Consider the following 26895-nt stretch of genomic DNA (forward strand, 5'->3'; position numbering starts at 1 on the left):
CAAAAAAAATTAGATGATACAGAAAAGTACAAACAAAAAGAAATTAAAACCCCACATTTATCACCCAACACTGCGACCCTATTTTATATCAACAAATCATTTTGATATGTTTTTAATGGCCAGTAGAACTGACCCTTAACTGCAAATATCAGAACGAGGAAATGGACAATTAACCTATCACTGTTCCCTTGTTCTCTTCTCTGTAGTAAAGATCGACTAGGATTGGTCCTTAACCACAATTTAGTCACGATTATATTGTATAATGGCTGAGTATTAAGTATTAATGTCTAAGTGTTAATTGTTCCAACTAAAAAATAATTTACCAGTGATATAAAATTAGTTTGATTACTAAATATCCCACTTTCACAATTATAACATCTTTAACTCCACATATTTTCTTGAATTGGGCCAGATGATCCTTGAGTTTCCTTCTAGCACTAAAATGTGGGTGACAATTCTCTGAAAAGTAATATAAGAAGAAACTAAGACATGTACTGTAAATAAGCTAGCTTTTGGTGAGATTTTCTTAAAGTTATCAAAAATTCAATTCAAGCCTTCTCTTCCAATGCGTTTTGACATTTACTCTTTCAGTATAAAGTTAGTTACCATGCAAAAGCAGATTCTTAATAATTGATGTTGTTTACTTTGAATGTGATTACTCATAGAAGGCTGGGGAAATGAATCAATACTTGCTTAGCTTCTCCAGAATAAATCAGGGTTAATTGTTAAAGTAATGCACATTAATTTAGCCTGTCAAATTAATTTCCCAACACCTCCTTATGCTACAAGAGTCTTAATTAAGAAATAACTAAGGTTACTTTCCCTTATTACAGGTATTGCTGAGCCACTGGCTCTGAACAAAGTCATTTAACTCCTTTGATGTATGTGATTTCAAGAACACCAGAGAAAATCTACAAAGTATTAGTTATACTGTGCATTTGTAAGGGACTTCACAGTTTTCAAAGTGCTTCAATTTTCTTTCTGCAAACCTTCTGTGTTCTGTTCTGTGAGATGCAACCTGGGCCTCCTATGAACCTATTTCAGGACTGTGTGGAGCCCTACAGAGTGTCCAGTCCCAAGTTCCATAATTTTAAGAGGATCACTGACCAATAGAGTGCCTCAAAGAGAAAAGGGAATGATGAAGTCTATGGAAATTACCATGAGGAAAGTTTGAAAGAATTGGGAATATTTAATCTAATAAAAGATGAAGGGATATAATAATTGGGACATTCTCTCTTGTTTGAATATATGTAATATATGTTATATTGTAGAGGGCTTAATTTTATATCTTGTTTAGATGGCAGAATCAGTGTTGATGATTGATAGTTACAAGGAGGAAGATAAAGGTTTAACGTAAGAATCTTTTGATGGTAGAAAGGGCTGCCTTACCCATGAGTGAGCTTCCTGGTACTAAGCATACCCTCAAGGACCACTTAGGAGAGGTGAAGGCTGATGCTGAAGGACAGTTCTCTGAGGCCCACAGTCTCAGGCTTTCAAATCTGCCAAACATGGGGAAGCCATTCCTTGACTCTTACCAACATTAGGTGGAAATTTCAAAACTCTGAGAAACTGGGACTTGTCAAAATCCTCATAGTCTCCCATTACGTGTCAAGTCATGCTTAGGAATTACCCACTGCAATTCTACAGAGCTGGCCATTGCTAGGGTACAGGCCAGGCTGTTGGAGAGTAAGTGTGAGACCAAGGGTGTCCTTCCCACTTCCCAAAGTTTAAGGAGAGCACTGCAGTTCATGTACAAGCTGCCACACCCTGTCCATCCACCTGGTCTAGCACTTAATACGTACTATTTAGTTACTTTATACAATATGCTGATATGGTGAGCACTTTAAGAGCAGAGACTCTGTTCTATTTATCTTTATAACACCATAGCTTATCCACATGTTGGCATTTATTAGATACTCAATATGTGCTTAATGGAGGAATAAATATATTCCATTCCAAATAAGCATTGCCTCAGTGCAGGCACTATATCAATGGCAAGATATATAGAATTAAAATAAGGCTCGGTCCTTGCCCTTAAGGAATACTAAAAAATTAGCAGAATAAATACACGAGTGAGCGAGGGCACCTATATTGGGTAGAGTTTTGCCTTTTAAGATTTCTTTTATCTCTTAGATTCTATAAAATCTGTATTCCTTTCCTCAATTAAAATAGCTTAAATGCAAGAGCAGGTGAAGTGGTCATCCTAGGCAGGTGAAAATCCTAGTGGATTTTCCTAGGTTTTTAATCTACTGTGGGCAATACAACTCAGCTTCTAGCAAATCAAGTAGTTTGAAAAGTCAATCTATAGTTAGAGCATCGGATTAAAGAGTTGGGAAACAAAACGTCTTGGTAGAAATTTGTGTCAAAACCATATAAAATGCACTTTCCTCATATTAAGAAAAAAACTTACTGGCTCTGGAATTTAAAGTGTTTGGTAATTTTCTCTATATACTAATTGAAGCATTTAAACTGTTACATCTGTGTTAAAAATAACAAATACTGTCATAATATTTACTCTCCATTTAACTTACATTAACAGATTAAATCTGCTCATTTATAATGTAGTTACTTCTATTGTTCCTGTTTTGCAGAGGATGAAACAGGACATAAGAGTTGTCATTTGCCCCTAGATCATGTCGTAGAAAGTGGTACATCTAGGCAGTTGGGCACTGGAGTTTATGTTCATAACCAATTCACTATATTGCCTCTTAGAATAATATTCTCCTATATCATGGTATGATTTTTATTTCTTACATCATGGTAAGATTCTTTTTGCCATCTGTCTCATAAAGCAGAATCAGTGATCCATGATTAGCCTTGTTTCTGTTGCAGTTATGAACAAAGACAAGCCTAGGCTTTGAGAGGAACTGTACAAAGCAATAAAACAGATCCCATTAGCAGGAAAACAGTGGCCGGTATTCTAGTCCCTTACTGTGTTTCTCTGGTATTACGTACTTAGGTTAACCCAGGCGGTTACCACCCTCTCTGCCCCATTCAGCACTCCTATGTTCAAAAGGACACAATTGTATGAAATAATAACTGATTATTTGAACAAATGACAATGTATTCCTCTACACATTCACACACACCCAGAAGCCAGCAAGCCAGCTGTTCTGCTAAACCATTTTGATTTACTGGGGGTTAAGGTGCTTGCTCTGAGCAAGGCACGTTTCATTTTGGAATTGAAAGATCTTTTTTTTTCGCTTAGTTTCACGTTGATTCTGTTTTTCACTTTGCGCTCTAAATAGTTAGTTAATTGGGACTGTTTAACAGATTGTACTGAGAATTGAGAATAATTGTATCTTAACAACCTGAAGGAGTTTTTACTTAATTTGTGAGCGGTTTGGTTGGTAATGACCTTGCACCCTACAGTTGGATTCAAAGAGTTAGGCAGAAGCTGAAGTGCTCCTGACTGTAGGAGGTGAAACTCATTCATATTCTTTTGTAAACAAATTAACAGTGAGTTGCCAGTGTGTTTTCAGCCCCCCATATCACCTTAGCAACGTGGATATAGAAACAGCATGAACTCTCCTCAGAACCTACAGTTGTTCCTAGCACGAGGAAACAGCAACAAATGGGACTGGCACAATTCCCTATTTATTTTAATCCTTAAAATGAGTGTCAGAATTTCCATGAAGTGGTAAAAAAAAAAAAAAAAGGCTCAACTTCTCTTGTATATACAATAATTAGTTATTTCTGGTAGGGCTTTATTATTTTTTTTAAATGTTTCCTGACATGGTTTGACCAGGTTCAAATTAATGTTAGCCCCAAAAGAAAAGGAAGGTGTATTTCCAAGTAATTAGGCTAGGCTCATTTGAATTGCGGGCCACTGATCATAGTTATATTTTGTTCTTCTGTGTTTGAGGAATATGAGTAGAGAGTAGAGAAAAGTAGAGCTATACTTCAGTTATGAAGCCTACTTGAGTGCCTGGGGGCAGATGGAACTTGGGGCAGGGCAAACCCTGCCGACAATTGAAGTTAGAAATCAGTAGGAAATGAGCCAGAGAGGTTTGTTTTGTGTGCTTTCTCATCCGCTCTCACCCCTCCCACAAGGGAAGGCAAGAAACCTGCTCATGGATGGATTTCTTACAGTTGCTATTGCTGCAGATCTTCACTCGAGACAAAGAACTAGTAAAACTAGAGTACAAATGTATTTAGGAGCTATGCCACTGGGCCTTGGCCACCTAACCTCTCTACCTTCACTCTTTGGTAGCATCTTCACTCTTTGATCCCTGAAAAGGTTTGTTCCTCAAGCAAATGTTCTACACAGTTCAAAATCAGTACTAAGAATTTTTTTTTTTTTTTTTTGCGTTACGCGGGCCTCTCACTGTCGTGGCCTCTCCCGTTGCGGAACACAGGCTCCGGACGCGCAGGCTCAGCGGCCATGGCTCACGGGCCCAGCCGCTCCGCGGCATGTGGGATCTTCCCGGACCGGGGCACGAACCCGTGTCCCCTGCATCGGCAGGCAGACTCTCAACCACTGCGCCACCAGGGAAGCCCAGTACTAAGAATTTTATGTCTGTACAGTTAGCAGATGGTTTACCCCAATATCCAAAGTTTAAAAGAATAGACTATCATAAGAAAAAGCTTTTTTTTTTTTTTTTTTTGTTGCATTACGCGGGCCTCTCCCATTGTGGAGCACAGGCTCTGGACGCGCAGGCTGCGGACGCATAGGCTCAGCGGCCATGGCTCACGGGCCCAGCCGCTCCGCGGCATGTGGGATCATCCCGGACCGGGGCACGAACCCGTATCCCCTGCATCGCCAGACGGACTCTCAACCACTGCGCCACCAGGGAAGGCCCTGAAAAAGCATTTTTTATGTCTTCATCATTATTGTGCTTCAATCTGGAAGTACTTGCATTTTTATTGCTGCATTTGTACTAATTTCTAGTTATTAGGGTCTGTGTCTAAAAGTTGTAAAAATATTTTTAATGTTTTTAGTGAACTGAGGTATCAGGAGCTATATTTACCCATTCTTCTGTCTCTTGCATGGATGTGAGGAGAACCCATGCCAGCCTTGTTGGGAGAGGATTTCACAGCATGTGTCCTCAGTTCCACCACTCCTACCACATAGTACAAAAAACCATCTTTAAAATGGTATAAAGCCTGGGATTTTAAACACTGTCCTGAAATGCAAAAAATAAAAACTAGTGTATGCTACAGGTACCCTTGTAAATTGGAAAACAACTGGTGATATAGACCAAGAGTCTTAAACTAGTTCTTTTTTTTAGTTTTATTTATTTATTTATTTTTAATTGGAGTATAATTGCTTTACAGTGTTGTTAGTTTCTGCTGTATAATGAAGTGAATCAGCTATATGTATACATACATTCCCTCCCTCTTGGACCTCCCTCCAGTCCCCCACACACTCCCATCTAGATCGTCACAGAGCACCAAGCTGCTCTCCCTGTGCTATACAGCAGGTTCCTACTAGCTATCTATTTTACACATGGTAGTGTATTTATGTCAAACCTACTCTCCCAATTCGTCCCACCCTCCCCTTCCCCTGCTGTATCCACATGTCCATTCTCTATATCTACGTCTCTATTCCTGCCCTGCAAATAGGTTTATCTGTACCATCTTTCTGGATAAAGAAGATGTGGTACATATACAAAATGGAATATTACTCAGCCATAAAAAGGAACGAAACTGGGTCATTTGTAGAGGTGTGGATGGACCTAGACTCTGTCATACAGAGAGAAGTGAGCCAGAAAGTTAAACTAGCTCTTAAACAAGTTTGTAACGTGAATCCAGTATCTTAGGTTAGGATCCCCAAGAAACAGATTGAGACAGATTTTCATGCAGGAGTTTTATTTGAGAGTACCCTTGGGATTAGCATCTGCAGGGAATAACAGAAGCAGAGCTGAGTAGAGGGAGATGTTGAAGAAGGCTGTGTGGGAGCCTCAGCACATCCCACAGGGAGCCTTGAATCTTGTTTGGCTCTTCAGAGATGACCCAAATTGACTTTTATACCACCACCCCTGCTCCCCAACATGGAGCAGATGTGGGCATCCATGGGGGAGGGGACCTAACATTGGGCAAGGCAGTTCCCTTCTGTTGAGGCAATTCCTAGAGAAGAACTCAGCTATATACCGGTATCAACCACACTCACAGCAGCTAGGGAAATGAGGGCCTTGGTCCTGACATGGGGATCTGGGTGGCAGACTGCAGCATCCAGTAGAGTCCAGAACTTGCAAAATTCAGATCCTCTTGTTTCGTGTAAGTTCACCATCTACAATCATCTTTTCTAGGATTCTGGGTTGATGTATAAGAGGGAGATTAGTGGGAGCGACTACAGCCCTCACCACTGAAGCTGGTGTTGGGAACACAGCTGATACTCATCTCCTTTCTTTACTATCCCTTCTAGGTTCCCTTCCATCTCCAATAGCATATCCCCTGCTCTAGCTGGCCTACCTAATAAGGTAATCCAAGCCCTCATTCCTAAAAGTTCTGGTCCTCTGGTCACCATGCGCTTCTCAAACTGTGGGGTCAGTACTTGACGGTTTACTGTCAGAATTGGGTAAGGAGTAACAAGAAACGCCCCAGTGGGTCACCTGGCTGCCAAAAGTATTCCATTCCATGCCAGGTAATGGCAGTGCTACATACTCGTAATCATCAGGGTCCATTATCTCAGCCAGGATGGTGACTCCTTTCCTGGCCTTTTTGGCACGTGGAATCTAAAGTGCTGGTTGACTAGAAAACAAATAGAAATGAAAAGTCTTTTGGTAAAAGCATTCATCTTCTGAGAGCAGAACCTCTAGACCTGCAAAGCTTGTCATCGTAGAGTCAGAGGCACAAATTCTTCAAGTGACTCTGTAGGACTGATAGTAAAAGGGGCCTTACTCCTTACTTTCACATCTTCTATCTCCTGGGGACACAGCACTGTATAATGATCACTAATTTAGGGTGTGTCCTATATCCTAGAGGATGGCACCCCCATCTTTGCAGGGTATTATCTCCAAGCTTAGGTTTCAGCTATACCTTCAAAAGGTAGTTCTGTCACTCTGCAAGTCTGGTAGATTTTTAGTGGTATGGTCTGTTACAGGAACAGTGTATTTTATTGTTATAAGTCTACTGCCAAGCCTCTTTTGCTTTAAAGTGGTCCTTGGTCTGATACATCATCAGGTGTGATACCCTGTCTGTGGATCAAACATTCTATAAACATTGGAGATAGTTGAGGCCCTACAAGTGTAAAATTCAAACTTATACCTGGAATATGTACTGATTCCAGTAAAGATAAATTGCTGCCTCTTCCAGCAGATAATTGACTTTGCCACCAAGGGACTTGTTGGTCTCCTTGGGAAACGGTGCCCTATCAGGTCTTAGTATTGTTCTTTGTTGCTGGCTGGTTGGACATCTGAAAGCAGTACTGGTAGACAGATGAGCCATAGTGACGGTGAGTCCATGATCTTGGGTGGATCCATGCATAGCTTCCATCCCTGACACCATGGATCCTCCGTGCACGCTCTTATTGTGCCAGCACTGCAGTTGCTAATAAAAGAGGCTGGCTGTCACGTGTCAGCCAGTAGCAACGTCATTCTGTCTGTCTAGCTCTTTAGTCCCTCTTTCACGGTAAATGCTCTCTACCAGGCATTAACAAGTTATACACGGACCTTCACAAACTGTGCTCACTTCCATTCCTCAGACCTCTGATCCCCCCCAGATCTCCATTTTTCTTCTTTCCAATTTCTGATCAAGCAGCCACACTGCTGCCATTGGTTAGAAGTCTGTATATAGTCTTAATTTGGGCCATTTCTCTTTCCTTATAAAGTAGGTATCCTGGTTTGGTGCCTGAAGCTCTGCCCACGAGAGGATTTTCACTGGTCGCCAGCTTTCAGGACCACAACTGAATGGGATTGTAATGAAGCAGTTGTCCACTTTCAGCTTGTCCTTAAATATGGAAATTACCCACCCATGAATCAAACTTAAGGCCTTTTCCTTCTGTATCAGCTGACCAAAAAGCTATAGGTGTGAGCTGAGGAGAGAGGCACAAATGTAACTGTGGTGGATGGCAAGTGGATCTGGGCCCCCTGCTAACGCAGGTTATTCGTGCCGCCCAGCCCTGCATGCGCACAATCCTGGATGTACATTCTAATGAGGGAATGCTGCTCATGATGGAATATTGCAGGGCTCTCTTACTCTTATGACTTTGTAGTTCAAGAAAACCCAGCTTATGGTGGACAGCACTGGTATAATATGATGGACCATATGGTCATTGATATCCCATGATCAGATAGTCCACCTCTATCAGGACCCAGTAGCAAGCCAGGAGCTGTTTTGAGAAGGTGGGTAATTCTCGCCTGCAAAGGCATTGTCTCGTTCCAGAACACGCAGGGGCTTCATTGTGATTTTTCTGGTGCGGCTTGCCAGAAACTGCACGTGGCATCTTTTCTCACCACAGATTCCTTTATGTTTTTAGGGTGGCACTAATTTCCGCCTTTATTTCTGGGCTCAGTATTGTTTTTAACTTATAGAATTGGCAGATGTGGGCAGTTTCGGCACCTTTCACTTGGCCTTCCCAGTTAAATAGCTGTTACTCCATAGGCCTAGGACTCAGTGTTGGGGTTCTTACAATTACCGTGTGTGTCCATTCCAACTGGACATTTGGAGAACCAGTGAAATCACCAATAGGTGGGTTATAGACCAAGGGACCTACTGTGAATCAGACCTGTGCTAAGACTCCGTTTATTACTTGGCTCCTATATGCCCCTACTCTAACTTAAGATCCCTGGGTATTAATATTAATTCAAACCCCATGTTTAAAAGTCATTACAATGTCTGGATTTTCCCTTTCTCATATTATAAGGTTACCCAAGTAAATTGTCATGTGTCCTTTTCGAGAAAGAACTGAAAGAATTGTTACCATGTCCACTTGCAGGAGGGTTTCAGGGCCCTTCCTTATGGGGACCCAGCCTCTACTTTCGCCAGTGACTTCTGGGTCAGAAAACTGACTGAGTTTGAAAACAGAGCAAGTAAATATGAACTTTCGTTGGGACAGCTTCCTCAAGCTCCTGATCATTTAACCTTGATTTCTTTTGACTGTATACATTGAATGGTCCCTTGTTGGCCCATCTATCTTGCCTTTAGTTATGCATGTTCCATTAACATCTCCACAGGGCACTGATCAAGCCCCTTGGTACCACTCCGTTATGATGATTATACCCACATTGTTTCTGACTGTTAGATGCCACCACCTGCCTTTTTTTGTGTGTGTGGTACGCGGGCCTCTCACTGTTGTGGCCTCTCCCGTTGCGGAGCATGGGCTCCGGACGCACAGGCTCAGCAGCCATGGCTCACGGGCCCAGCCACACCGTGGCATGTGGGATCTTCCCAGACCAGGGCACGAACCCGTGTCCCCTGCATCGGCAGGCGGACCCTCAACCACTGCGCCACCAGGGAAGCCCCCACCACCTGCCTTTTTATGTTGAGGTCCAGTCATCCCCATTGCTATGAAGAAACCTACCATGAGCACTGGTCTTCTGCTGAAAGACACTAAGTTATTCAGTGATGCTGGTTCTCTACCAGCACATTTCCTATCAGATTGGTAAATAGTGTGTTCTCTGGGCCCTCCCACAGAACATAGGCAGCTGGTACACATTCGGACCTCACGTAATATATCCACTCCAGCATGCTCACTTCTCTAAGCCTTTTGATCTCTCTTTCCACTGTTTGCATGGCAGTTTGGGATTTCTAGCTCAATTAGTAAGGGCCATCCCTTTTTACCAGGCTTCTAAAAGCCTACAAGTAACATAACTGGCACTGATTCCCAGAGTCCTTGCCAGCATATTATGTCCTGTGTCACATCCAAGTCAACAGACTACACTCCTAGCTCCTGACAGTATGTGTTTTCTAAGTCCTTTCCTCCCTTAACAGACCCAGCACTTCCCAGACCACATCATCTTGTCTCTTGACTATAGTTTTCATTGTCTGGTGGCCAGGAGAAAAGGTGTAGGTAGATTGGAAGGGAGAAAGCTGCATATTTCTTTGCAAAACAATGGCTTTTGAATTGTTTCTCAAGCAAAGAGGGAATGATAATTTTCAATGGGGAGAATTGGGCCATTGATACAGAGCCAGACTGTCCAGAAAAACCTAGGCCATGTTCTTTAGTGTCAACTTAGATGTCCCCATCACAAGTCTCAGGGACTCACTCCTGCCTAACCAAACTCTAACATTAGCACAATAGACTTGCCTTGCAGGGGTGAAGAACTCAACTTTGTCCAGAGATCCATTACCCTTATAATTAATTCTTCAAGGTTTTCTGCCCTTTCACAGCAGGAGGCAAATATATATATTTTTATGTATATATATATATACACACACACATATATATATGTGTGTATATATGTGTATATATGTATATATATATATGTGTGTGTATATATGTATGTGAGTGTGTGTGTGTGTGTATATATATACACAGCCAGCCACCGGGAGACCATTAAACTTTCATATTTTGCCCTAAATTGATGATTAATCACCCTCAGCCTTTCATTATTGTTCTCCAATGAGTATGGAATAAAAAATAATTTTCCCTCTACCCTTTTGAAGTTTTGCTGAGACTCCTGTAATAAAAGACAGATTAAGAAAAGAAAAACAAACAGAAATTTAACGTGTATACATGGTAGATACTCAGGGAAAAATGAGTAACTTTCCAAGGCAACTTAGATTCTAGACTTAAATGCCATCTTAATAGGGAAAAGGGTGGGGAATATGGGACTCTTAGGGAAGATAAATAATTTTTAGGAAAGGTGAATGAGGCTTTAGAAGAATAGATGGCAGGTATGATATTTTGTGACAAAGTTTGGGTGTAGTGTCACCGTCTATTCTTCTCTCCTGTGATGAGTCTATCTCCCCTGGTGGATATAATTCCCAGGGAGGGGATCTATGACAGTTGAATCCCTTTTGGAGGATCTGTCTTTAGGCAAATAAGGGGAGTTCAGAGAAAGCCTCTTCCTGCATTTGCTGTTTTTCAAGTGCTTACAGCTCAAAATAAACAATATACCAAAGTGGCATATTTTAGGGTGGCATGTCCTGAACTCCTACAGTATTTTGGAGTGGCATATTCTGCTACCCTTTAAAGGCATTGCTGGAAAGAGCCGTTTGGTTCCCCTTTTCTTACAATTAATGTTTTTCCCTCAACTTTATAATGCCTGGGATATTTCCTGTTCTCCAACCGGTTTACCACCTATGACAGTTTAACAATTTCACCACTACAGTAGGCCAGGGGCTACCCATAATCTGCCTATCACCAGTGACAGGGTCCTTATTGCCAGCCTACTGGTAGGTGACCCAGCTCCAAAATTATCAGAGTCTCCTTTCTAGGATCTATCCTTGCATTAACAACCTTTGGTTGGATTCCCTAAGAAACTGACCCAGAACTGGAGAATTGCATCCAGGTGGTTTTTTGGAGATACTCTCAGGAGTAACACCCATAAGGGTGTAAAGGAAACAGGGTTTGGCAGAGGGAGAAATTAAACTGAAAACAGTTGCAACAGAGGTCTCAGCTGATCACGTGGGGAGCTCTGAAACTGGAATGACCTACCCAAATTGTGTGTGTATTGGGTGGGGGCGGGGGCGGGAGTGGATAAGAGGTCAGTTTTGTAACTTCCTACATTGAAGAGTCATTGGATGTGGGTTACTTATAACATTGGGCAAAACAGCTCTTTTTCACTCAAGGGCAATTCCTGGAGAGAGACTGCTGTGAGAGCTCAGCAGGCCATAGACCTCTAGATTAGGAGAATGAGTGCTTCCGTCCTGAAGGGGAATCTGGGAAGTGCACCAAATACCTTACTTTCGGTTTTGAGTGTCCTGTATGATTTGGGGGCAACATATTTGCTGTCTAATTTATTTTTACTAGGTTAATGTTTTTAAAGCTTGTAAACCCTTACCACACACAAACAATATAAGGGGAGATAATCTAGAGCTGTACATGGCAAAAGGGAAAATTCAACCTAGAATAATATACTGTAGAAAACTCAGAAGTACATACCTACACTCCTGAATAATCAAGGATGGACTATGTTGGGGAATCATCAAGTGCCCTTGTGCTAAGAGCATAGTTCCTTGTTTCACAAGTCACCAGAAACTTGGATTTTACAAGAGGAAAAGAGCGCTGTTCTCATCTGACATTCTTGAGAGGCTTGTGGGAAAGTAGGAGTTCAAGGTGAGGTTATTCTGCAGTAAAAAAAAAAGTCAGATTCCTGAAGAACATTTATTGAGTGGTCTGGGTGGGGACCTCAGATAAGCAAATGCAGTATCTAGAGGTTTGATCGTGGCTTATTTAAATCTAGAAAACACCTGGAAAGTTTGTATACAAGGCAATTGTAAATGCGCCAGAATCTTTTTTTTTTTTTGCATTCTTATTTTTTTTTAAAACATCTTTACTGGAGTATAATTCCTTTACAATGTTGTGTTAGTTTCTGCTGTTTAACAAAGTCAATCAGCTGTATGTATACATATATCCCCATAGCCCCTCCCTCTTGCATCTCCCTCCCACCTTCCCTATCCCACCCCTCTAGGTGGTCACAAAGAACCAAGCTATTCTCACCATGCCATGCAGCTGCTTCCCACTAGCTGTTTTACATTTGGTAGGGTATATATGTCAGTGCTACTCTCACACGTCGTCCCAGCTTACCCTTCCCCCTCCCTGTGTCCTCAAGTCCATTCTCTACGTCCGTGTCTTTATTCCTGTCATGGCCGTAGGTTCATCAGAACCATGTTTTTTTTTAGATTCCATATATATGTGTTAACATACAGTATTTGTTTTTCTCTATCTGACTTACTTCCCTCTGTATGACAGTCTCTAGGTCCATCAACATCACTACAAATAACTCAATTTCGTTTCTTTACATAGCTGAGTAGTATTCCATTGTATATATGTGCCGCATCTTCTTTATCCATTCATCTGTCGATGGACATGTAGGTTGTTCCATGTCCTGGCTATTGTAAATAGTGCTGCAATGAATATTGTGGTACATGAATCTTTTTGAATTATGGTTTTCTCAGGGTATATGCCCAGTAGTGGGATTGCTGGGTCGTATGGTTGTTTTATTTTTAGTTTTTTGAGGAACCTCCATACTATTCTCCATAGTGACTGTATCAATTTACCTTCCCACCAACAGTGCAAGCGGGTCCCCTTTTCTCCACACCCTCTCCAGCATTTATTGTTTGTAGATTTTTGGATGATGGCCATTCTGACCAGTGTGAGGTGATACCTCATTGTGGTTTTGATTTGCATTTCTCTAATGATTAGTGATGTTGAGCATCCTTTCATGTGTTTGTTGGCAATCTGTATATCTTCTTTGGAGAAATGTCTATTTAGGTCTTCTTCCAATTTTTGGATTGGGTTGTTTGTTTTTTTGATATTGTGCTGCATAGCTGCTTGTATATTTTGGAGATTAATCCTTTGTCAGTTGCTTCATTTGCAAATATTTTCTCCCATTCTGAGGGTTGTCTTTTCATCTTGTTTATGGTTTCCTTTGCTGTGCAAGCTTTTATGTTTCATTAGGTCCCATTTGTTTATTTTTGTTTTTATTTCCATTTTTCTAGGAGGTGGGTCAAAAAGGATCTTGCTGTGATTTATGTCAAAGAGTGTTCTTCCTATGTTTTCCTCTAAGAGTTTTATAGTGTCTGGCCTTACATTTAGGTCTTTAATCCATTTTGAGTTTATTTTTGTGTATGTTGTTATGAAGTGTTCTAATTTCATTCCTTTACATGTAGCTGTCCAGTTTTCCCAACACCACTTATTGAAGAGATTATCTTTTCTCCATTTTATATTCTTGCCTACTTTATCAAAAATAAGGTGACCATATGTGCCTATGTTTATCTCTAGGCTTTCTATCCTGTTCCACTGATCTATATTTCTGTTTTTGTGCCAGTACCATACTGTCTTTTGACTACTGTAGCTTTGGTGTATAGTCTGAAGTCAGGGAGCCTCATTCCTCCAGCTCCCTTTTTCTTTCTCAAGATTGCTTTGGCTATTCGGGATCTTTTGTGTTTCCATACAAATTGTGAAATTTTCTTCTTCTAGTACTGTGAAAAATGCCATTGGTAGTTTGATAGGGATTGCATTGAATCTGTAGATTGCTTTGGGAAGTAGAGTCATTTTCACAATGTTGATTCTTCCAATTCAAGAAAATAGTATATCTCTCTATCTGTTTGTATTGTCTTTAATTTCTTTCATCAGGGTCTTATACTTTTCTGCATACAGGTCTTTTGTCTCCTTAGGTAGGTTTATTCCTAGGTATTTTATTCTTTTTGTTGCAATGGTAAATTGGAGTGTTTCCTTAATTTCTCTTTCAGAATGTTCATCATTAATGTATATGAATGCAAGAGATTTCTATGCCTTAATCTTGTATCCTGCCACTTTACCAAGTTTACTGATTAGCTCTAGTAGATTTCTAGTAGCATCTTTAGACCTCTCTATGTGTAGTCTCATGTCATCTGCAAACAGTGACAGCTTTACTTCTTCTTTTCTGATTTGGATTCCTTTTATTTCTTTTTCTTCTCTGATTGCTGTGGCTAAAACTTCCAAAACTATGTTGAATAATAGTGGTGAGAGTGTGCATCCTTGTCTTCTTCCTGATTTTAGAGGAAATGGTTTCAATTCTTCACCATTGAGACCGATGTTGGCTGTGGGGTTGTCGTATATGGCCTTTATTATGTTGAGGTAAGTTCCCTCTATTCCTGCTTTCTGCAGAGTTTTTATCATAAATGGGTGTTGAATTTTGTTGAAAGCCTTTTATTCATCTATTGAGATTATCATATGGTTTTTATCCTTCAATTTGTTAATATAGTGTATCACATTGATTGATTTGCATATATTGAAGAATCCTTACAGTCCTGGGATGAACCCCACTTGATCATGGTGTATGATCCTTTTAATGTGCTGTTGGATTCTCTTTGCTAGTATTTTGTTAAGGATTTTTCCATCTAGGTACATCAGTGATATTGGCCTGTAGTTTTCTTTTTTTGTGACATCTTTGTCTGGTTGTGGTATCAGGGTGATGGTGGCCTTGTAGAATGAGTGTGAGAGTGTTCCTCCCTCTGCTATATTTTGGAAGTGTTTGAGGATAGGCGTTAGCTCTTCTCTAAATGTTTGATAGAATTCACCTGTGAAGCCATCTGCTCCTCGGCTTTTGTTTGTTGGAAGGTTTTTTGTTTTTTTTGTGGTATGTGGGCATCTCACTGTTGTGGCCTCTCCCGTTGCAGAGCACAGGCTCTGGACGCGCAGGCTCAACGGCCATGGCTCACGGACCCAGCTGCTCCGCAGCATGTGGGATCTTCCCAGACCAGGGCACGAACCCGCATCCCCTGCATCAGCAGGTGGACTCTCAACCACTGCGCCACCAGGGAAGCCCTGTTGAAGATTTTTAATCACCGTTTCAATTTCATTACTTGTGATTGGTCTGTTCATGTTTTCTATTTCTTCCTGGTTCAGTCGTGGAAGATTATACCTTTTTGAGAATTTGTCCATTTCTTCCAGGTTGTCCATTTTATTGGCAGAGAGTTGCTTGTAGTAATCTCTCATGATCCTTTGTACTTCTGCAGTGTCAGTTGTCACTTCTTTTTCATTTCATACCTGTTGATTTGAGTCTTCTCCCTTTTTTTCTTGATGAGTCTGGTTAGTGGTTTATCTATTTTGTTTATCTTCTCAAAGAACCAGCTTTTAGTTTTATTGATCTTTGCTATTGTTTCCTTCATTTCTTTTTCATTTCTTTCTGATCTGATCTTATGATTTCTTTCCTTCTGCCAAAGAAACCTTTGGGTTTCTTTTTTTTCTTCTTTCTCTAATTGCTTTAGGTGTAAGCTTAGGTTGTTTATTTCAGATTTTTCTTCTTTCTTGAGGTAGGATTGTATTGCTATAAACTTCCCTCTTAGAACTGCTTTTGCAGCATCTCTTAGGTTTTGGGTCATTGAGTTTTCATTGTCATTTGTTTCTAGGTGTTTTTTGATTTCCTCTTTGATTTCTTCAGTGATCTCTTGGTGTTTTACTAGCGTATTGTTTAGCCTCCATGTGTTTGTACTGTTTACAGATTTTTTCCTGTGATTGATATCTAGTCTCATAGCCTTATGGTCGGAAAAGTTGCTTGATACGATTACAATTTTCTTAAATTTACCAAGGCTTGATTTGTGACCCAAGATATGATCTATTCTGGAGAATGTTCCATGAGCACTTGAGAAGAAAGTGTATTCTGTTGTTTTTGGATGGAAAGTCCTATAAATATTAATTAAGTCCATCTGGTCTAATGTGTCATTTACAACTTATGCTTCCTTATTTATTTTCATTTTGGATGATCTGTCCATTGGTGAAAGTGGAGTGTTAAAGTCCCCTACTATTAATGTGCTGCTGTTGACATCCCCTTTTATGGTTTTCACATTTGCCTTATGTATTGAGTTGCTCCTGTGTTGGGTGTGTAAATATTTATAATTTTTAAATCTTCTTGGATTGATCCCTTGATCATTATGTAGTGTCGTTCTTTGTCTTTTGTAGTAGTCTTTATTTTAAAGTCTGTTTTGTCTTATATGAGAATTGCTACTCCAGCTTTCTTTTGATTTCCATTTGCATGGAATATCTTTTTCCATCCACTCACTTTCAGTCTGTATGTGTCCCTCAGTCTGAAGTGGGTCTGTTGTAGACCACATATATACGGGTCTTGTTTTTGTATCCATTCAGCCAGTGTGTGTCTTTTGGTTGGAGCATTTAATTCATTTACATTTAAGGTAGTTATCAATATGTATGTTCCTATTACCATTTTCTTAATTGTTTTGGGTTTGTTATTTAGGTCTTTTCCTTCTCTTGTGTTTCCTGCCTAGAGAAGTTCGTTTAGCATTTGTTGTAAAGCTGGTTTGGTGGTGCTGAATTCTCTTGGCTTTGGCTTGTCTGTAAAGGTTTTAATTTCCCTGTTCAATCTGAATGAGATCCGTGCTGGGTAGAGTAATCCTGGTTGTAGGTTTTTCCCTTTCATTCGTTGAAATATGTCCTTCTACTCCCTTCTGGCTTGCAGAATTTCCGCTGAAAGATCAGCTGTTAACCTTATGGGGATTCCCTTGTATGCCATTTGTTGCTTTCCCTTGCTGCTTTTAATATTTTTTCTTTGTATTTAATTTTTGATAGTTTGATTAATATGTGTCTTGGTGTGTTTCTCCTTAGATTTATCCTGTATGGGACTCTCTGTACTTCCTGGACTTGATTGACTATTTCCTTTCCCATGTTAGGGAAGTTTTCAAATATAATCTCTTCAAATATTTTCTCATACCCTTTCTTTTTCTCTTTTTCTTCCGGGACCCCTATAATTCAAATGTTCGTGCGTTCAGTGTTGTCCCAGAGGTCTCTGAGACTGTCCTCAATTCTTTTCATTCTTTTTCTTTATTCTTCTCTGCAGTAGTAGTTATTTCTACTATTTTATATTCCAGGTCACTTATCCATTCTTCTGCCTCAGTTATTCTGCTATTGATTCCTTCTAGAGAATTTTTAATTTCATTAACTGTGTTTTTCGTCATTGTTTGTTTGCTCTTTAGTTCTTCTAGGTCCTTGTTAGACATTTCTTATATTTTCTCCATTCTATTTCCAAGGTTTTGTATCATGTTTACTCTCATTACTCTGAATTCTTTTTCAGGTAAAGTGCCTATTTCCTCTTCACTTGTTTGGTTTGGTGGGTTTCTACATTGCTCCTTCATCTGCTGCATATTTCTCTGTGTTCTCATTTGGCTTAACTTACTGTGTTTGGGGTCTCCTTTTTGTAGGCTGCAGGTTCATAGTTCCCATTGTTTTTGTTGTCTTCCCCCATAGGTAAGGTTGGTTCAGTGGCTTGTATAGGCTTCCTGGTTGAGGGGACTGGTGCCTGTTTTCTGGTGGATGGGACTAGACCTTGTCTTTCTGATGCACAAGGCTGTGTCTGGTGGTGTGTTTTGGGGTGTCTGTGAAGTTATTATGATTTTAGGCAGCCTCTCTGCTAATGGGTGAGGTTGTATTCCTGTCTTTCTAGGTGCTTGGCATAGGGCATCCAGCACTGGAGCTTGCTAGCTGTTGGGTAGAGCTGTGTCTTAGTGTTGAGATGGAGATCTCTGGGCGAGCTCTTGCCAGTTGATATTACGTGGGGCTGGGAGCTCTTTGGTGGACCAATGTCCTGCAGTCAGCTCTCCCACCTCAGAGGCTCATGCCTCACACCAGGCTGGAGCACCAAGACCCTGTCAGCCACATGGCTCAGCAGAAAAGGGAGAAAAAAGGAAAGAAAAAAATTTTTTTTAATTAAAAAAAATAATAAAATAATTAAAATTTAAAAATTATTAAAGTAAAAAAGTAATTTAAAAAAGGAAGAGAGCAACAAAACCAATAAACAAATCCACCAATGATAACAAGAGCTAAAAACCATACTAAGATAAATGTAAAAGTCAGAAACAAGTCAGTCTTGTCTACAAGACTTGTCAGTCTACAGTTGCTTCCAAAATCCACCGTCTCAATTTTGGGTTGATTTCTTGTCTTTCAGGTATTCCACAGATCCAGGGTACCTCAAGTTGATTGTGGGGATTTCATCCACTGCTCCTAAGGCTGCTGGGGAGATTTCCCTTTCTCTTCTTGTTCACACAGCTCCTGGAGTTCAGGTTTGGTTTTGGCCCCACCTCTTTGCGTAGGTTGCCCTAAGGCTTCTGTTCTAACCCACCCAAGCACGACAGCGTTATAGCAGCCTCTGATTAGGGGGCTTTGGCTCACTCATGCATGGGGGAGGGAAGGGTACAGTAGTTATAATTGGAATGCGGGGCAAGCTTGCAGAGGCAGAGGCTGGTGTGACATTGCAACAGCCTTAGGCACGCCGTGTGTTCTCCTGGGGAAGTTGTCCCCGGATCACGGGACCCTGGCAGTGGCGAACTGTACAGGCTCCTGGGGGAAGAGTGTGGATAGTGACCTGTGCTCGCACACAGGATTCTTGGTGGCTTCAGCAGCAGAGTTAGCATTTCATGCCTGTCTCTGATGTCCGAACTGATAGTGGCAGCTCACGCCTGTCTCTGGAGCTTGTTTAAGCAGTGCTGCGCCTCCTCTGGTCAGACAGGGAAGGAATCCCCGCTCCTCGCGCAGCCCAAAACAATGGTCTCTTGCCTCTCAGGTCCAGAGTTTTTCCCAGACTCCCTCCCAGCTAGCTGTGGCGCACTAGCCCCCTTCAGGCTGTGTTCACGCCGCCAACCCCAGTCCTCTCCCTGGGATCTGACCTCCAAAGCCGAGCCTCAGCTCCCAGCCCCGCCCGTCCCAGCGGGTGAGCAGACAAGCCTCTCGGGTTGGTGAGTTCTGGTCAGCACTGATCCTCTGTGCAGGAATCTCTCTGCTTTGCCCTCCGCACCCCTGTTGCTGCGCTCTCCTCCGCGGCTCCGCAGCTTCCCCCCCCACCCCACACAATCCCGTCTCTACCAGTGAAGGGGCTTCCTAGTGTGTGGAAACATTTCCTCCTTCACAGCTCCCTCCCAGAGGTTCAGGTCCTGTCCCTATTATTTTGTCTCTGTTTTTTCTTTTGCCCTACCCAGGTACATGGGGATTTTCTTGTCTTTTGGGAAGTCTGAGGCCTTCTGCCAGCGTTCAGTAGATGTTCTGTAGGAGTTGTTCCACATGTAGATGTATTTTTGATGTATTTGTGGGGAGGAAGGTGATGTCCACATCTTACTCCTCCACCATCTTGAAGGTCCAGGGCCAGAATCTTAATTTTATTCTCTATATCATATGCGTGTGTGTGTGTGTGTGTGTGTGTGCGCGCGTGTGCGCGTGCATGTGCGCCATGATTAAGCACCATGATTATGTGTGCATGATTGAGCAATGGCCAGCAGTAAGTAGACTGAAATAATGGATTAGGAAGTAGGAGTTATAATTCTTTGATGATTTCTGTTATGATAATAAGAAAGAAAAAAAAACACCAAGCAGGGTATCCTAAAGGAAACTATATAAGCAACTAAACTAAATAATCAAAGAGAAGAAGATAAAGTAGATTTCATAATGAGAACTTACACCTGTGCATAGGTGTCTTCAGTTCTATCAAGTGGTGTTAAAGGGAACCCAGGCAAAAGAAAATGTGGGGCTCTCAGATCATTCTCAGGCTAAAAATCATCTCATTAGTTTTTTTAATGAATTGACTTGAATTTGAGATGAAAATAATTATCTAAATTTATTTGGTAATAAAGCAACTTAGAACTCATTGAGCTATCATAACTGTACACTTGGACTTAGGTTACTAATTTCCTCATTTAGATATCCATTTATCAACACAGCTAATATTATTTAAATACACAAAGATGACTGTGTCACTAAAGTATTAATTTCCTCTCACCTTGTTCACTCATACCTACTATGCTGTAGACATTGCCAGGTACAAGGGATAAAATATGACTAAGAAACAATCCCTGTCCTGAAGGAAGTCACAGCTTAGTACGGTAGGTAGACATAAATAAATATGATACAAGTTACGGAAAAATACAGAGAAGAGAGTGAATCATTAAATAGAACACTTACTGACTACCTACCGTGTTCCAGGTTCTAATATTAATAAAATAGGGATAAAACATGGTACATGTTCTCAGTGAGCTCATGGGAGGGGATATCTTGTCTGGGCTCATTTGACTTTGAACAGGAGGGACATATCATCATCAGACTGGAATGATGTGTGAGCATACATAAGTTTTAGGTAATTTCATACTTAATGATTGCAATTGTCCAACTGAAATAGGAGACTTCTATCTGCTCATAGTGCCATGGTGAGTACTGGCTTCCTCAGTAGTACTCAGTTCCCTGGGTATAGGAGCTGAGAAGAGAAATTGTAGATTTCTAGGCTGGAATATTGCCATGAGGGTAGAGATGGAAAGGGAGTATGGGAGCTGAGGATATTGTCAAGAGGATAGTTCAACTCCATAGAGTACTGTGCTCTTTATAGTTGAACACCATAGATCATAGAGTCTAAGCAAGGTCAGGATCAAAGTGAAGGTGACAAATCGATGAGAAATTGGAAAAGAACAAGTAAATTTAATTTTATGAGACTAACGAGTATGCTAGGGTGAGGAAGTAAGAGCTGGAAAGAGATGAGATTGTGGTTTGAGGGTGAGTTGTTGAAGTTTAATGTTTCAAAGGAAGAGACCTCCGAATCATGACAAGGGCAAGTGAATGTGAAAGCCAGTGGAGTTACAGAGATCAAAGAACCATGAAGGGGCAGGGGCATGGCAGAGCTCACCCATTTGAAGTTGAGAGTAAGCAGAATGATGGTGGAAGTTGGGGTGGAGAGGGAGGCAGTGGTTGGCTGCCATCCTCAGTGGAAGTATGACCACCACCCAGTAGCTCACTTGTCAGGGATCCCACAGAATCACACTGGTGTGTATATTCCCTTGCCTGGAGGAGAAGATAAGGATGCCAGTGAGAATTACCCTAGGAGGCCGAGTTTTATGTTGGCCCCTGCTCTTCCTGTCAGAGAGATCTAATGTCCCTAAAGGAGCATCAAGGAGAGAGAATTTACTTCTCAATACAAAACAGTAAATTAGCAGTGTAACCTCCAATACCTTGTTACTTGATTGTGTTAATTTCCTCTTTAAAAATTATTTTCTGCATCACTGCTTCCTAATTAGAAGGATGTGGGGCAACAGAAAACTCACTGTCCTGGGTCTCAGAAAATCTTTAGGACCCAGTTCTGTCTCCTAGTTGAGTTGCCGTGTACACAGTTCACCTAATATCCCTTACCCCATTCCAGAAAAATTAAGAGCATTTGGAAACTAATCTGGGGTGGGAAAAATATACCATATTAAAGGAATTGAAAGAAAACCATTGAGATTAGAGGGAGACAATGAGGGGAAGCTGTACCTCAGAGAGAGGTGAAGACAATCAAATGAGTAGTGGGTATGAGATTGCTTTTGTGCGAGAATACCCAAGCATGTATTATCATTGTGCTTTTTTCTAGCAAGTGAGATGCTGCGTGTTACTTTAGCTGTCTGTATCATTCAGGACACAGTCAGGAAAACACAAACTACTCTAAGACTTCCAAACAGAGGGGTTTAATTATGCAGCTTCCTCAGTTTGGATCATCAAGAAATGACAGCTTGGGACAAGGATTTGGGTGACAAGCATGTGATTCTTCTGAAGGTGTGCTCGCTAAGAAGCGCTTGTGAGGGAGAGAGCAAATCGGGATAGACAAAAAGAAAGAACCAAGAAAGGATGTGGCTCAAGTCATGCACAGCCTTGGCCTGATACAGAGGGAAGGCTCTGGATCATAAACCCCACCACACAATTGTCCCTTCCTTGACAAAGAGGGTCAGTGTTTCATAACCATCGGTATTGGCTGTGGCTGTTCTGTCAGCTCCCGTCAGACGAGTCTCAGAGAAGGGGGCTAGTTTTGAGCTCTCAGCAGTCAGAACTCATAGTAGCAGGGTGACGGGTACACCAGGCCAGTAAGGGGACCTAGAAGGGGTTAGAGTATCTCCTGCAACAGCTGGTGGAAAAACAGAGACACCTGTGAGGGGATGGTGAGGCCACCCAGAGTTTGGCAAAAACAGGAAGAAGCTATCATTCCTAGGCCTGGAGAGACAATCAGAGGAAGTGGTATTATAAGAGCCCACAGGCCAGGCTATTTTGTGGGATGTCGACATGGCAGGCATTGACTAGAAAGAGCTGGGACTACAGGAAGAGGGGCCGCCTGGCAGAAATGAGAACTATGGAAGAGATGCTGCCATAAATGCCATGAAAATCAGAAAAAAAAAAAAAAAGAAGGAAAAACACCACTGCCATCTTCCTACCCCTGACCCCAATCTTGCCTCCAATTGGATAAACGAACCTACCAAGAGCCTGGGGAACGTCATTCCTTGCCATTCAATCCGGGGAAGGAGAAGTTTGGGAAATGGATCTCAGAGTCAACAGAAGATTAACTGGGTGCCCCCTAGAGAAACTGAGGGCAGCTACTCCTAGGAAGGTGAGCTCCACTGTCTGAGAACAGAGTGTTCGGATATCAGATTTTCTGCATTTAGTGATTCTTTGGCTTTGAATAAGGAAAGCTGGTTAGGACAGGGAGTCTCTGAAGTGGCAGCTACCCGAACCAGTTGTGACCAGGGGTTCCAGAGCCAATTTGCAACCCCAAAGGTTGTTTCACATAAGGAAGTAGATTTATAAGTACAGTTTTTATTATTATTTCTGGTGAATATTATGAGGATATACAGATATCCCCTCTAACTTCTTAGCTTTTCTACTTTCTAAAGGAGTAAAATTCTATTTACAGAAAATTGCAGGGAGGGGGGCGGTGGAGGGTGACAGAGAGACTTACAACTTTCAGTCATCTTTGGAAAAGAAAAGAGAATTGATAGAGCCATGCTTGATCTTGAAAACCGATGTCAGTAACACAACTTGGCAATACCATAGAATGTTCCTGGGAAATGGAAACTCAAATGACAGCTGGGTAAAAAAGGTATAAAAAGTAAAATAGACCAAGAGAGCACACGGGTTTTGGAAACTACATAACTTATTCTTTCATCTTTCATTCGTCACTTAAAATTGATTTCTGTATTTCACATCTACCCTTTTAGATTTTTTTATTGATCACATTTCCTCATCACAAAAAACATCTAGCAAGATATTATCATATTTCTCCCCACTGTGACTATGAAAATGTGCACCTTGTGATAACTTGGAAGATACTCATCTACACCTTAAAGAAGTGATCTATAGACATTTTGATGAAATGCTTTATCCCAATCTCATGCTTGGCTGGTGGTATTTTATAGGTTCATTTGCAAGTAGGTTCATTTTTTTTTTTTAACTTTTTTTTCAAGGTGTTGATGAGAAATGGGTAATTTTTAACTTGATAGTATCATACCTAGGTACTTCGCTGTCTTGGGACTCATGTATCTCGATTGAATTTAAAACATCACTATTTGAGTCTTAGGAAGTATTCGCAAGTAGATATTTCTCTTCCTAGTAATGAGGATTAAATGATTCTGGAGGCAGAAAGTTCTGATCAATTCAGGAAGTACTGCTGGTTTCCCTGAGGAGCCTACAAAGATCAAATCCATGTTTTCATGCAAGAACTTTTTGAAGTGCTTGAAGCAACTGTTAAAGCATCTGGGATGTCTGGTGGTTTAAATGGTTCTCTCTGAGAAATGTTAAACATTAACTTTATAAAATTGTATGATTAGAGAAAGAATGAAATGAATTCATGTACTAGAGTCGTCTGAGAGTTAGCAAACTAGTTGCGTATAGGGAGAAGCATGGCTAGTGTTTACTTTTCTACTTTAGAATCTCCCCTTTCACAACCCTAACAGCATCGTTCTTTTTTCTGTTTTTATATTACATGATGGTGGGAAATGACAAGAAAGAGAATGCTGAGAAAGTAGAATCATGCTGCAAGGCGAGAGTATTGTGGAATTTTAAATAGAATAGAGAAGGGATTACCTCTCCTCCACTGTTATGGGTTTGCCTTGCACGGTGTAGGCAGTAGAGTCCAGAGCAGAAAGTAGTGTTTTGATGTCATCTAGTCTCTCTTACACCCAATTGTACCTGATGTAAAATAGAACATAGGAAACATGTAAGAAAAATCCCCTAAAGTATTACTGAACTACAGTGAAATGCGCTCTCTACTGCCACCCTATTCCCATCATCACAAAACTCTACAATTACCCTTTGAATTTTCTGTCACCATCTCAGTAAATGGAAACATGAAGAGATTTTTTTTTTTTTTCAAAAAGAGGCCTCATTCTTGGATCCTGTGGCTTTTATCCACTTTTCTAGCAGTTGTCCTTCCCTCACTCTAGCCTCTAAGGTCCATCACTTTCACCAGCCACATATCTGTTGGGCTCCTACCTGGTGGGACACACCCTGACCTGTGCTATGGGGGATGCAAATCGGGGAGCAGGGGAGAATGGGTTCTGATGTCCAGGAGCTCCTGACCTCACTACCTCAGTCTGACAGCCTGGTACCCTCCTCTTTCACCTTTTAGTGATTCCACCATCCTTGAAGATTGAGCACAGCTGCCCCCTTTCTATGAATTCTCCAATCATAATTGTTCCCTTTATGAATCTCCCTTACGTTCTGGAATCGGGAACTACAAAAATAGAGAAAGAGAGCTGTCATAGGCTAGAGTGGCTAGGAGATACTTCTGAAATAAAAAGACCTGAAAAGCTCAGCCTGGAAGAGTCAGGCAGAGTCGTTCAAATATGGTGGGGTAAGAGGGATGGTCTAATGATGGGAATGAGGCATGAAAGGTGCAGAGGTGTGGAATCAAAAAGCCACTCTGTGTTTTGGTTAAACTACTGTGAAAAAAAGTCTGTATAGAAAATATTGATGGCATAGATCAGTGGTTCTCAAATTTTAGATAAGTGTTGTCCAAGAGAAATTTAATGCAAGCCATATATGTAATTTCTCTAGCAGGCACATTAAAAAATGAAATAGGTAAAATTCATTTTAATGATACATTTTATTTAACCTAACCTGCCCAATATATTATCATTTCAACATTTGATTAATTTAAAATATCATTTATGTCACTTTTACATCCTATTTTTGCACTAGGTCTTAAATTTATTGTGTACATGACATTATAGCCCATCTCAGTTTGGACTAGCCACTTTTCAAGTGCTCAATAGCTGCAGGTAGCTAGTGGCTACCATATTGGACAGCACAGCTTTGAAGTATGTCAGGATCTTGTTAAAATACTGGTTGCTGGTTTCACCCCCAGAGTTTCTGATTCACGAGATCTGGGGTGGGGTCCAATAATTTGCACTTCTAACAAGTTCCCACGTGATGCATATGCTACTGGTCTGGGACCACTAGCTTGGATAAGTGGTTCTCAAGCCTGGCTCCAAATTAGAAATACATAAGTTAAAAGCAAGAGAAAAATACTTGTCCTTCAGGCCACACCCCAGGCCACTTAAACCAAGCTCTAGAGGTCAGGCCCTGGGGAACTGCTCTTTTAAAAAGTTTGCCAGGGAGTTTTAATTATCAGCTAGGTCAGAGAACCACAGAAGTCGTAGGAGAGAGGACTAGAAAGATGTTTTAGTAAGCACAGGAGGGCTGAATTTTAAAAAAGAAAAATAGACCAAATCTTATAAGTAACAGGGAGTGTCAGTAGGCTTTCAAACAAAGCAGTGATATATAGTGAAAGCATTATTTTGTTGAGTTGCTGGCACTGGTAGTGACCTATATCAGGAAAGGGCTAGAGAAAGATTTAAAGTGGTTCAAGAGCTGGAGGAGTTTGGGACAATGGAAGGAAGATGTGAGGAGGGGAAATAAGAGAGTTATACACACTCTGTTCAATTACATGACTATTCTACAGAGTGATGGAATGAAGGGTATGAGCTAAACATCAACATGGAAATTGTGTTACTTGTTTAGTTCAGCATAGAACAATAATGCGGCAGTCACAGCAGTGCCTACAAAGGCCATGTAAGAAAGGTAACAAAAAAAGTAGGGAGAGGAAAACCCCTAGGAGAAAATTTGCATGTACACATTCTGTGAATGATGGAAACTTATGTTTGATTACATTTGTTAGGCCTGATCCCTCGGGGGTAGTCCCCTTCAGACAGTACCTGTTATTTGCCCCCTTGCCTTCTCTTGCCCCTAAAATTTCTTTTTCCCTCAGGCCAGACTCAGAACTCTCTTTAGCATTCCTAGTCTCTAGGCAGTAGAGTCTTTCTTTGTCTGAGCCTCTGATTCAGATTGAAACTTTGTGAAAATGAATTATCAAAGATACTTGAAGTCAACGGAAACTATAAACAAAAGTCAGTAGTTCCTGGAGAAACAGTCCCCAGTTTGGGATGACTGGAGATAGGGGTGTGTGGGTGTGGGTGAAAAGCATAAATTCATGATGAAAGTAAGATTTCACAACCTGAAACCACATTATCTCTCAAACATCACAGGCACACACTCTGTGAGAGCAGGCATGAACTGTTGCC

General features: G+C 41.1%; 1 protein-coding gene across 4 annotated transcripts in view; it reads left to right on the top strand.

Moving 5' to 3' along the window:
* Window positions 1-26554, top strand: part of LOC307187259 (uncharacterized protein) — a 322251-nt gene extending 295697 nt beyond the window's left edge. Inside the window, exons 3-4 of one of the 4 annotated variants that reach the window (XR_013828562.1) lie at window positions 18489-19275; window positions 21921-26554. Coding sequence is in view for 2 of the 4 variants with exons in the window: in XM_079923070.1 (XP_079779196.1) it covers window positions 18489-18603; window positions 19104-19151 (163 nt within the window). In the remaining 2 variants the exon portion in view is untranslated. Of the gene's footprint in view, window positions 1-18488; window positions 20611-21920 lie in introns of those variants that run through there. The other 3 variants (XM_079923071.1, XM_079923070.1, XR_013828563.1) reach the window with 3 other exon arrangements.
* Window positions 26555-26895: the final 341 nt, after the last annotated feature.

The sequence above is a fragment of the Stenella coeruleoalba genome (genome assembly GCF_951394435.1).
Source record: "Stenella coeruleoalba genome assembly, chromosome: 5".
Classification (NCBI taxonomy): domain Eukaryota; kingdom Metazoa; phylum Chordata; class Mammalia; order Artiodactyla; family Delphinidae; genus Stenella; species Stenella coeruleoalba.